This window comes from Tupaia chinensis, unplaced genomic scaffold, assembly GCF_000334495.1.
Source record: "Tupaia chinensis unplaced genomic scaffold, TupChi_1.0 Scaffold000097_1, whole genome shotgun sequence".
NCBI lineage: Eukaryota > Metazoa > Chordata > Mammalia > Scandentia > Tupaiidae > Tupaia > Tupaia belangeri.
In genome coordinates this window covers 6,305,310-6,318,345 of record NW_006159559.1, presented here as the reverse complement: position 1 = coordinate 6,318,345, position 13,036 = coordinate 6,305,310, and the positions used below count along the sequence as shown (strand labels likewise).

At 37.5% G+C, this 13,036-nt stretch overlaps 1 protein-coding gene across 1 annotated transcript in view; it reads left to right on the top strand.

Moving 5' to 3' along the window:
- Nucleotides 1-13,036, top strand: part of ME1 (malic enzyme 1) — a gene marked incomplete at its 5' end in the record, with an annotated part of 151,168 nt that overhangs the window by 130,353 nt on the left and 7,779 nt on the right. Inside the window, 3 exon segments of the mRNA XM_014585872.1 lie at nucleotides 8,300-8,405; nucleotides 9,953-10,095; nucleotides 12,666-12,839. Of these exon segments, the coding sequence (XP_014441358.1) occupies nucleotides 8,300-8,405; nucleotides 9,953-10,095; nucleotides 12,666-12,839 (423 nt within the window).

The following is a 13,036-nucleotide window of genomic DNA, read 5'->3' as shown; positions in this document are numbered from 1 at the left end:
ACAAAAAAAAAAAAAAAAAAACCTGCAGCGTATGTGTGCACTCATAATCTTGACAGATTAAAACATGAAGGAAAAAGTATTGTGGTATGACCATGTCCCATTGGAAGGTGCTGTCTCTCTCGCTGTTTTTTTCATGAGTGCACATACCCTCTGGCAATTAAAAACCAAAACAAAAGAAGGAAAAAAAACCCGGAAGGCTAAATAGTAAATTGTGAGGTCAGCTCATCTTGGAGTTATGCCATCAGACTAGATAATTACTCTTCTAACATGTTTTCTGCTTTCATTTTCAACATTACAGTGTAACGTTTTTCAGTTTGCCCTATATCCTCATGTGCAGTGGAAGGAGTTTCTGCTATACAACAGATTTTAAATAATTTATATAAGTGCATTTGATTGAAATTAATTAGATGGTTTCTCATAGTATTGCAATATTATATAAGTGCATTTGATTGAAATTAATTAGATGGTTTCTCATAGTATTATAATATCTTTTAGTGTTTTCAAGCTAGTAAAAATATAAAATTTAATATAATTGTTTATATTAAATTATATTAATTGACTATTATTTTAATATAAATAAGCAAATCCAGAATTTTATGAAAATAAAAACCTTCTAAGATAGAAACTAGAGTGAGCATCAACACAGTAAAAAGAGGATGAAAAAGGAGACTGGTATTCGTAGATCACAGCTATAAATTGGAGCATCTTCAAGTAGTCACCAAACAAACCAACCCAGACTTGATCTATTCCTTAAATACATTTCGGCTTTCTTTTCTTTTTCTTTTTCTTTTCTTTCTTTCTTTTTTTTTTTTTTTTGAGAGGTTTTTGCTAGAGGGCGCATGTGCTCGCCAGAAAGACAGAGAGAGAGAGACAGAGAGATAGAAAGCGAGAAATCACCCCCCCCAGGGGGGGATGGTCACGCTGCAGTCCCTTCTCCTCCATTCTCCTCTCGGGATCTTGGGCACGCACGCACACGCGCCCGGCGTGAGTTTAAGTCACCAGGTCCAGGACTTGAACCACGGTTGACTATGTGGGAGTCCAGCGACATAGCCATTACGCTAACTGCTGACCCCAATACATTTTGGTTTTCTAATAGACCAAAGTAATGCAAAGACTGAATACTCAAGACAAAAGCAGGATAGTAACAGATATTAATAGATATTCATCTAATCCTAAGTAAGACCATAGACTGGTTTAAATTTTGTTTTGCTCTTGGTTTTATTTTGTTCTGTTCAATCATTTTACTTTATAGTATTCTAAAAATTTTAGTTAAATGTTAAGCTCCTGGACCAGCAGATGGTATAGTGATTAAGGTGCTGGATCCCACATGGCCAGCTCCACTGAGAGTCCTAAACTCAGTGGCTTGAATTTGGGCACAAGTGCATGGGTGCCCAAAATCCTGAAAGGAAAATGGAGGAGAAGGGATTGTGGTGCGGCCAACACTCCTGGGGACTGGTTTCTCACTTTCCCTCTCTCTGTGTCTCTCTCTGGCAAGCATATGTGCATATGTGCCCTATGACAAAAATCTTAAAAAAAAAAAAAGGAAAGAAAAGGAAAAAAGTTAAGCTCCTGCAGAGAGAGAGAAAAATTAAAAAGCATATGATCTGTTTTCAGTAACTATATTGACAATACAGTTATTTCTACCCTAAGAGTGAAATCTTTAGGTCTAGAGCTTGAAACTCCAGGTTGGATAGAGAAAGCTTTCTTTTACTCTGTTGTTTTATGAGAATTTCAGATAGTGGTGCTGTCACCAACTTGAATGTTGGTTAATACATCTCATATATTGTGATTTAAAAAATTCTAGCTCTTAAGTGACATTATAGCTTGGTGAAAAGTATCTGTCTTGATTATGTTCTCCTTTTTTTTCCATTTCATGGAGAGAATGATCAGTTTATGTATAGGTGTTACAAAGAACAGAGGTCAAAGGTTATATACATGAGTCTTTTAGACAGTGGAAAAGTATGAACATTGATTTTAAAAAAAAAAAAGAATTAGTTTTTTAATTTTATCTATTAATTCAAAATTGTTTTAATTTGACCAGAGACACACATAGAAAGACAGAGAGAGAGAAGAGAAAGTGAGAAAGCAAGCTACCAGGTCTGGGACTTGAACCATAGTTGGCTATGCGGGAGTGTCTGGCACCTTAACTACCACACTGCCCACTAGTCTCCTGAACATTATTTTTTTTAAAAAAATTATTTTTTCCATGAGAGAGAGAGAATAGAGTTAAGAGAGAGGGAGAGAGGCATCCTCAATAGGGTTCCCACACCATGATCCATCCCTAGCCTTAGCCAACCTGGGTCACAGGCACATGTGTGCATACCCAGAGTATACAGGGAGGTCTCAGGAGGTGAACCTCAGACTTTCCCATACAAGGGAAGCTGCACTACTGCTGTTCCATGCTCTGGTCCCATAAACATTGATTTTTAACATACAAATTAAATATTGATTTGGCCAGTCCTATGACTTAGTGCTTAAGGGAGCTGAATCGCACATAGTCAACTGCATGGTTTGAGTTCTGAACTCGATGGCTTAAAAAACATGCCAAGCATGTGTATTTCTATAAGCAGAATCCCAACAGGATAGAAAAATGGAAAAAAAGGGATTGCAGTGTGACCACGCCCCAATGGGGATACTTTCCCTCTCTCCCTTTCTCTCTGTCTCTCTGTCTGTCTTTAGTGAGTGCACATGCCCTCTGGTAAACTAAAAAATATGTTGTTTATATTGATGGAGTTCACCACCTACTATCTAAAATTACACCGTTCTGTACCTCTTATACTTTCATGACATCGTTCGTTTTGTTTTCATCTGTCCTGCAATGATGAAACACACCTCTGCACTGTATCGTGCATACATGCCCACTTCACAACTACTGTTGAAATGCTACTGACAGTGTTTGGAGAAGGCCCTCTCTGCAGAGCCAAGCAAGGGCTTGGCTCGGCTCTCAACACTAATGACATGACAGCAGAAACAGGTCAGTAAAATGAGGCAGGTAGTCCAAGCAGTCATTATATCCAAGGTAGCTTTTGTACAAGAGTTCTTCTAGTGACCGTGGGTAGGCAGGAATACATATTTATCAGCGACAGTCTATGACTACCTTATTTATGTCTGTCCTGAGTTGTAGAATTGTAACCTCAAATCTTGACAGTCTTTACCACCTATCTATTTCCTGCCCCATCACAACATATTTGCTTTTGAAAAAAGTAGTGATTGAATCTGGTTATGTCAGATAAGTATACTAAGCATCAGCACAGAATAAGGGGGAAGGAGAAATTTAAAAACTTACATTACAAAGAAATTCACAGCTATCTATTAGGTTGTCAGGAAATTCATGACGTATTTTTCTATATAAAAATGCATCATGACTTTCCAGACAACCCAATATAATGTGTTTAGAATAATTATAGACTCTCTTAAAAAAAAGAAAGAAAGAAAAGAGCATAGATTTTGAGATTTCTGAGGTAAGAGGAACCCACATGCAGTTTGCCAAAAGAAGGCTAAAAGCACTTCAGGCAGGGATCCTGAAAAAGAATGAAGAGAAAAGAAATCTACCTCCATATCCAGCTGAAGTGACTGACATTAAAAAAAAAAAAGATATTTCAAGTCAGAGTTTGTGAAAAGATGGAAAAATGAGTCACTAGTCTAGAAAGTAGAAGTCCAAAGGTAACAGGCTTTTGTGTCACCACTAGTAGAGCAAGAGAGAGTCATTACATTCCAATAGTTTATCTCATGACTCTAAACCATTTTGTCAAGTTAGCTTCAAAAATGGTATAGAAAATACTTGAGAGACTTTTGTTTGAGAAAGAAAAGTGAGGAGGCACCCTTGACAGGGTTTCTCACACCATACTCCTCCTCCCCCAGCGCTCCAGCTGGTCAGGAACTGGGGTGCACACCCAGTGTGTTTCAGGTCTACTTCGGATCCAAACCTCCTGTCAACTATGTGGCTTCCAACACTGCAGATTAATGCACTGTATCCTGAACCACTGTGGGTAGGCCCTTTTTGTCTTTTGATTTTTTTTTGTCAAGTAGGGCCCTAAAGTAATCCTAGAATTGCCATTTCATGATTCTTGGCCTCCTTTCAGTCTTCTCTCAGCATTAGTAAGTCACACCAGGAATCAAGCCTTTGGGGGTTAGACTGTGGATAATTTGTTTTCTTAATAGATGGAATGTCTTTTGGCAGAGTTCTGGCTCCAGTGGCTAGAAGCTGCCAGTGGTGATACCATGATTCATAAAGTAAGATGTTTATGTTTATGATAAATCATACATCCTTTCTTTTCATATAATAATAATCTGTCTTCTGAGCTGGCCCCATAGTGTAGCAGTTAAGCTCTATGCAGAGGGAACTGATCCCCATGTGGCCAACTGTGGTTCAAATCCTGGCCCTGGTGGCTCGAAAAATATGCTAGGTATATGTATGTACATTTTCAGGAGGAAAAATAGAAGAAAAAGGATGCAGTATAATAAGACCTTGCTGGGGAGTGCTTTCTCTTTTTCTTTCTCTCTCTCTCTGTCTCTGGTGAGTGCATGTGCCCTCCCTCTTTCAATTAAAAAAAAATTGTCTTCTTTATGATTTCTCATTCTAGGCAATTTTGGCAGTTTTGAATCACATTAAAATGTTTTTTTTTTTATTATATCACAGATTGTCAGTCAAAATAAAATACCAAAAATCTGTGACTGCCAATTTGAATCATCCTGTATTTTTCCTTCTTTAGAACACACAAATTTTTATGTATTCAAAAGCAAATCATATACCTTTTAAAAATGAGGGACCTGCAGATGGTGTAATGGTTACATTGCTGGATATCCACATCGTTGACCACAGTTCGAGTCCTGGACCCAGCAACTTAAAGCTCAACACCAGGCACATGTGCATGTGTACCCGAGATCCCTAGAGGAGAATGGAGAGGAGGGATGCAGTGTGGCCATCCCCTCTGGGGAGTGATTTCTCACTTTCTATCTCTCTGTCTCTCTGGTGAGTGCACGCTCTCTAAAGCAAAAATCTCTCTCTTAAAAAAAAAAAGAATTTGGTAGGGATATGAAACATCATTTGGTATAGTAATTCTTAAAACTGGCTAATCATTGCTAGTCACCTGAAAAACCTGAAGAAAAATTCAGAGATTCTAGGGCCTAGGGCCTCACCCTGGAGTTGAATTAGACTGGGAGAAAGGTGAACCCATGAGAACAGAACAAAAGCATCTGGCAAAGGAGAAGATGTGATTGACCATCTGTCTTCAAATATGAAAAAGATCATATAAGGCCAATGGAACAAGTTGGACATAAAGAATTTGTATTAAATTGCAGTAAATGGGACTTCAGTAATAAAGAGTTACATAAAGAGAAAGATGGCAGAATGTATATTACTGGACATTTTTAAAAGTTGGTTTTAATGGTTTGGTCATTGACTTTTCTGGAAGAAAAGGTCTATCAAGGCAAAATCTCCTTAGCCTGTCTATGCTATTTTCAGAATCTAAAATGACAGGATTAGGTTTTAGGTTAAACTGCTTAATATACAAGAAGACTCCAAAATAGTAAATAAGATAAAATGTTTTCTTTGTCACCTCTCTCAGGGGTAGGCAGATCAGAAACTTAGAACGTGTGCATCATCCGTGAGACACTTTTTGGAGATCACCTTTATCCGTTCTGCTGCGAGGTGGTGGTGAACGGATCGGGTAGTGTGCCTCATTCCTTTTCAGGAACACCACCTTAGACCTTGCATGTATCACTTGCATTCTATCCCTTCAGCCAGAAGGAGGATTATGCCCCTCTAAGCTATAAAAAGGCTGAGAAATGTCATTTTTATCTGGATAGTTATGTGGCTGGCTAAAACTGGGGAATTATAATATTAAACAGGAGAGAATGAAAATAAGAGAATAGTTGTTTTAAAAAAAAGACAATGAATGTGATGGACAATTAGGATTCTCCGTCACAGCATGAATAAAGGTACTTTTGTTATTTTTGTTTTGTTCTCTTTCTTCCACGAGATGGGGAGACAGAGAAGAATGGGGAGACATCCTCAACAGGGTCCTCACACCATGGCCCCACCCCCAGGCCCAGTCAGCCGGCATCACAGGCACAGGTTTGCCTCGTGTGTACGGAGACCTCAGGACTCCAGCCCAGACCCTTAGATGACCTCAGCAACATGGAGTGCTGCATTACCACTGCACCAGCGAGGCAGGCCTGAGAAAGGGTTTCAGTATTTGGACATAAACGTAATGTGACAAATTTAGGTACTTTAGTAGGGTTATTGATTTATAATTGCTTGATATTTACATTTTGTTAAGTGAAAGTAAAAAGACCTATGAGCAAACCTTCTGATTCATTCATTCTTATCTAGGAGATTTTCTTAGCAGCTCTCATAACATTTCATTGAGATGACTAGAGCTAGTTTGCAGTAGGTGAATAGTTATCTAGAGATCTTTTTCCTTTGTTAGAAAACCTAGCACACGGTTAGACAAGTTCTCTTGAATGTAAAAATTATCTTGAAAATGAACTCTCTAAACTTTTGAAGAAGTAGGCTTCGTGCTGAGCTTTCCAGAATAGTTCTTACGATACAGATCTGCAGGAGCAAGGGGGCTGCCGCTGGCACTGACACTACTGCTGACTCAAGAATCAGTGTTTCGGCCCCACGCAGGAAACGGTCAGATGTGGCAGCTGCCACCACAATTACTAATCACCCACTTGATGGTGGCGTACTAGACTCTAGAGACTGCCTCATGCACCCGAGGAAAACAAGCATCACAGCACAGGCTCCCAGAAGAGCCAATGGCTGCTGTTTCATCATGCCCATTTCTCCATCAACGTGCTGTGAAGGGACGTCAGCTTGGTGAATGCCATCATTAACAAGAAACCCTGGCTGCAAGAAAGTCTGGGGAACACACTTCAGCCTTTTAGCCCCAAGTGTACCGGTAGGCTAGAAGCAGTTTGGAATTCTGCAGTATTTGCCTCACAGGGCTTCAGATCAGTATCTGTTTGTTTTCTGCCTTTGCACCTGCATTTGAGTATTGGCCTTTCTGGGAAAAGTAACTGGTTCAAATGGTATCATTTTTTAAATTTAGAATGCTTGAGGGTGAAAGTTATTATTCCCAGGAAATTTGCCCCAAACCACAAATTTGGTGCCTCTCCTGGAAGTTTCACTGTATGATAATCAAAATTGTCATGAATTTTAGCTTGCACCGTTTCCAGAAATAAGTAAGTTAAAAATTGCAACTGTCAAATGGTTCCAAATTGCTATTACTATTCATTATCAGAATTGTTCTTTTCCTTATAATAACACAAGATTTTTTTTGTCAAGTAAAAAAGGCAGTAATTAGGGCATTGAAGTAGCAGATGAATTACAAAAACATTATTTTCATTAAATCATTTCCAGAAGAGGAATCTCAGGGCCATCAGGTGGGATAATGGTTACTTGCTGGACTCTCACATAGTTGACTGGGGTTTGAGTCTTGGATCTTTCAGCTTAAAACTCATGCTGGGCACGTGTGCGTGCATGCCCAAATTCCTGAGAGGAGAATAAAGGAGAAGGGATTGCAGTGTGTCCATTCTGCCTGGGGATGATTTCTCACTTTCTGTCTTTCTGTCTCTTTGTCTCTCTGGCAAGCACTTGCACCCTATAGCAAAAATATCTCTTAAAAAAAGGGGGGAATTTCTTCTTTTTTTTTTGAGAGATTTTTTCTTTATTGCATGAGCTAGCCAGAGAGACAAAGAGATAGAAAGACAGAAAGTGAGAAATCTTCCCTCCACACACACAGGGAGGATGGCCATGCCACAATCCCTTCTTCTCTATTCTCCTCTTGGGATTTTGGGCACGGATACACATGCCCAGCATGATTTTTAAGCTACCCAGTCTGAGACTCAAACCCCGATCTACTACATGGGAGTCCAGTGATGTAACCATTTCGCCATCTGCTGGTCCCAAGAGGAATCTCTTCTACTGCAGCAGATAGGAACAGCATTGTGTAAAAAAATAGTATATTATCAAAATTAAAATTTCTCTTTGTATTTTTGGCTAATGCTCTGTTATTATTAACAACTCCAACATTTCAGTGACATGCAACAGTAATTATTTCTCTCACATTGGGTTAGATGGGACAGCTGTGATGATATTGACATGTAAATATTTGTTAAAAGAATGAATGAAATACAACTCTGGCAATTGGAGACGAGGTCTTAAGAATAGCTATAACATATAGTACATAAAAATGTTAAGCATAAATACTGGTAACATAACTGATGTTCTGAAATTTTTTTGACCCACACACATTTGGCTGATTTTTTGTTTCTGTTTATTTGATTTACCTAGGGACGTGCTTCCTTAACTCAAGAGAAAGAGGAGTTTGCTCATGAACATGAAGAAATGAAGAACCTAGAAGCCATTGTTCAAGATATAAGACCAACTGCCCTCATAGGTGAGCTTTGTCCTCCCCTCTCTCACATCTCCCTATCCCTCATCTTGACCTGATTGATTTCCTTACAATAGCTTTTCAGGCATGTTTAGCTTTTTTTGAAATTCTAAGCCTTGTAATCATTAACAAAATCATACTTTACTCAAGTAACTATAATAGCCCGTAAACACCTGGATTTGTAAGTTCAGCACTGTCATCTTATTCTTACTGATTCTAGCTGAAGTGTGTGATCTCTGCTAACTCAATCAGCCTGTTAATTCCTGCCATATTCAGTATATTTTCAGGCTTGATTACCCCAGATGGATAGTGGTTCTCAAATAAAAAGTTTGCACCCACCCTCTTTCACCCTTGCCCCAGGAACATTTGGCAATAACTAGAGACTAGTTTAGTTGTCATACATGGCTGGTGGGGAGGGGCTGTGCAGAGGAGAGTTGGGGTGGAAGGAAAAGCTACTGCTCTCTAGTGGACAGAGGCCAGAGATATTGCTAAACTCTACAGTGTGCAGGACAGCCTCTGCCACAAGGAATCAGCTCACAATATCAGTAGTGTCCAAGTTGAGAAACACTGAACCAGACTACTAGAAGGGGAGGACCATATCTCGCATATCTTTATACTCCTCATCGCATTGAACCCAGTACTTACATACTGCATATGCATACCCAGATATCTAACACGGTCAAAAGTAATATAATTGAAAAAACTCAAAGGAAACTTTTTCTATCCTTTATTTTGTGTGTACACAATATCATCTTTACTTTGTATCATACTGGATTTCTAGAAATTATTGTGAAACAGATGATGATCTTAAGGATAATGATGATCTCTATGATTAAAAATTACATGCTTTGGGAACCAGCAGTTGGCGTAATGGCTATGTCGCTGGACTCCCACGTAGTCGACTGCGGGTCACGTCCTGGACCTGGTGGCTTAAAACTCACGCCGGGCGCGTGTGCGTGCGTGCCCAAGATCCCGAGAGGAGAATGGAGGAGAAGGGATTGCTGCGTGACCATCCCCCCTGGGGAGTGATTTCTCACTTTCTGTCTCTATGTCTCTCTCTGTCTGGTGAGCGCACATGCCCTATAGTGAAAACCTCTCCAAAAAAAAAAAAAAAATTACATGCTTTAAGAAAGGAACTTCACAAAGGTCCTAGTGTTACAAAATGTTCTTGCAGTAATCTTACTGTTTTTCATTTTCCATTATACTAATTGCTTTATTCTTCCTTAGAATTCTTTCAATGATTGAAACTTTAATTTTGCATTTGAATGATTATCTTGAATGCTAACATTAGTTTATAAAACATAATTGCTTTATACCCTAACAGCCTGTCCTATACGCTATGGAGCTGCTTTTAGAAGAATCTATTAATCTACTTGTAGATTAGTAACCCTACAAATTATGGGCATCAACAACTTCTCTCTTTTTACCCGTTAAACTTGAAGACAAATCTACATTTTGTTTGGGATCTGTTGGCTCATTGTTAGTGGGCATAGGTACCTTGGATGAATTAACCAATGACAGTCCTAATCACTGCTTTCTCATGTCTTCATTAGGAGTTGCTGCAATTGGTGGTGCATTTTCAGAACAAATTCTCAAAGATATGGCTTCCTTCAATGAACGGCCTATTATTTTTGCTTTGAGTAATCCAACTAGCAAAGCAGAATGCTCTGCAGAGCAGTGCTATAAAATTACTAAGGTAAAAATGTATCTGATATTTTAATAATCAAATTTTGATTGATTATAGGGAGGCTTGGGGTATCTAATATGCTTGCTACCTAATTTTTAAAAAATATATATCAAATGAAAGAAAATTGAACAGATCATAGGGATAAGAACTATTTCTTTTTCTAGAATGTTGTTGTATAAATCCTCTTCTTCAATAACATAACATAACTGTATTATGTTTTAGTGATAATTTTCCTCAAGCAATTTGGAAATATCTAAGATTTAAATGTGAAACTTAAGTAAAACCCAAAGAACTTGGTTCTAGAAGGTTATTAAAATAGCTTTTAACTAGCTATTTCCAAACATTGAAGCATACTCTATAAAACCACAGTCTTATTTTTGCTTTGCTAAATCCTGGGTTTGGATTTTGATGCCATGGGTGGAGTGTTTGGGCAGCTATCTTGACATCCATCCAGGTTTGGGTTGGAGTCCTCAATGCTTTGATATTTTACTGTGTCAAAAATAAGTGATTTATTTTATATTATGTTTGTACTAAAAAAATATATGACTGATATGTTGGCAAAACCTTCTTTTTTTTACTTCAAAGACATGAAAATGTCATTACAACACAATACAGATTGAGTCATAGAAATAAATTTAAAACAAACCAGAAGGTAAACATGACACCAAGTTTTATTACTCTGTAAAAATGGGAGCTTGATGCCTCTACTTCTTTAATAGTAAATCTTTAAATGTTCAGTTTCAGAATTAATAATATTTTTTTGGCAGGGAACCACACCACTGTTCATTTCTCTTATATAGATAGCATCAGAATCCTCACTAATTTTGATATTTGAACATGCCTCATAATCTTCAGTATTCCTTAATTCCTTAGAGGAAAAAAAACTTTAAGTAATAGAACATTTTATCTTGTATATCGTAGGTATATGATAAGTGTTTAATAAATTATTTTGTCTTGTTATTTCTCAGTAAGCCTTAAGGTGTACAGGCTTATCTGTAATACACATAAACAAAAGTAACTAAATGTATGTGGTTGTTTTTATAATTAAAAAATTTTAAATTTTAATGTGCCTAATATAAATGGTCTCTACTCTGTCTTATAATCTTACCTAATATTCTATGTTGCAATACATAAAACATTGAAAATAATTTTGAAGCTTAAAATTTAGACACTGGTTTGGCCAAAGAACTACAGAGAAAGGAAAGACCCACGTGATGCTGGATATCAGTTTGTGCTTCTGCAGGCACAAAGGAAAGAGAGGAATGGCGTGCAGTAGACAAAAAGATTGTTGAACCATGAAAAATGTAGCTCTAAAAATGGTGTGGGGAGATTTATTTCTCCATATTAACAATCCATATATATATAACTGCTTGATTAACTACTTTCATTTATTTAATGCCATTCCTGTGTAAAATGTGATGATTATAGGAAGATAGGCAGGAAGAATGGGATAGAAGGAAAGGAGATGTATAATATAACAGACCTGTTTCTCAAATATAATTTTCAAGGGTCTGTACATTTGAAATAATAATTTAGTTACATTAGAAAATTGTTTGTAATGAAATGTTTTATCTGCTAAACAGAGCTCAAGGTAGCAGATCTATCTGAAAACAAAACCTAATTCTGAACAAAACATGTGTCTTCTAAACTCCTAGATGAGAATTTCTATTTTTTCTTTCATCTATTTTCATATCCTAAAGGAGGTAGAATTTTATACAACTTTTAAAAAGAACCAAAGGGTTTACTATTATTTGTTAAAAATGAATATTAATATTATAATATCAAATGGATCTAGGCTTTAGGTCTAAGAGGAATGAAAGTTATAGCCCATTCTGTCATCATTTAAAATATGCTTTAGGGATTTAGGGATTCAGAATTTTCAAGTAGCTTTCTTAGATTGTGATGCTTTATTTGTTGAGGATTTCCTATTTCTGCTTTGAAACCTGAATACTGTCAACTGTATCTTCATTCTCACCCTCACAGGTCAGACTCTGTCTTTTGATTAGCAGAATGGAATTCAGCTCCTAATAGGCCCTATGTTAATGCCTTCTTGAAGAATGTAACACATGAAGTTGCTCAAAAAATAATGAACAAATAGTCATACTAAGAAAAACGAGGAGAATTGTTGACAATTATTGATGATTTAATCTTCCTCTTATGTAGTAATTTTACTTATGCTAATGAGTTTGTTTCCTTTGTGATCTTCCAAATGGATTTTTACAATATAGAAATATATAAAATTTCCATGTTATTACCTTGGAAATGTTTTGTTGCTTAAACTACAGCCCAAAATGTGATTATTTGTAATACTCAAATATTACCTTTTTTTTTTTTTTGATCTTCTGAAGTCTGTAATTGGAAGCCCATACAGGACTGGTTGATGTGCCATGGATGGACCATTGCAGACAGCAAAGTGATGGTCTTAGGGTGTCCTGTACTTTGACTACTTCCCTGAGAAATAAAGAATAAGACCAGAGAACATAGCACTCACCCACTTCAGGATTTTCTCAGCATCACAAAAGCTTATTCAGGCGTGTAACCCTGCTTCTTTGTAAACTAGCCTTGTGTCTCTGTTGTAGGGGCGTGCAATTTTTGCCAGTGGCAGTCCTTTTGATCCAGTCACTCTTCCAAATGGACAGACCCTCTATCCTGGTCAAGGCAACAATTCCTACGTGTTCCCTGGAGTTGCTCTTGGTGTTGTTGCTTGTGGACTGAGGCACATCACAGATAAGATCTTTCTCACTACTGCTGAGGTATTGTACAATACTCGAAGTTCATCTAGACTATAAAACACCAGTTGTGCTATAAAATATCAAGTGTGCTCAGCTTACAGTTGTTTAATGCTTTCTTTATCTATTAGGTTGTTGGAAAAGTCATGATGCATTTTTACACAGAATGATTTTTTTGACCACCCAATAGCATCTCAGTTCATTTCTAGAAGTAAAGTCTG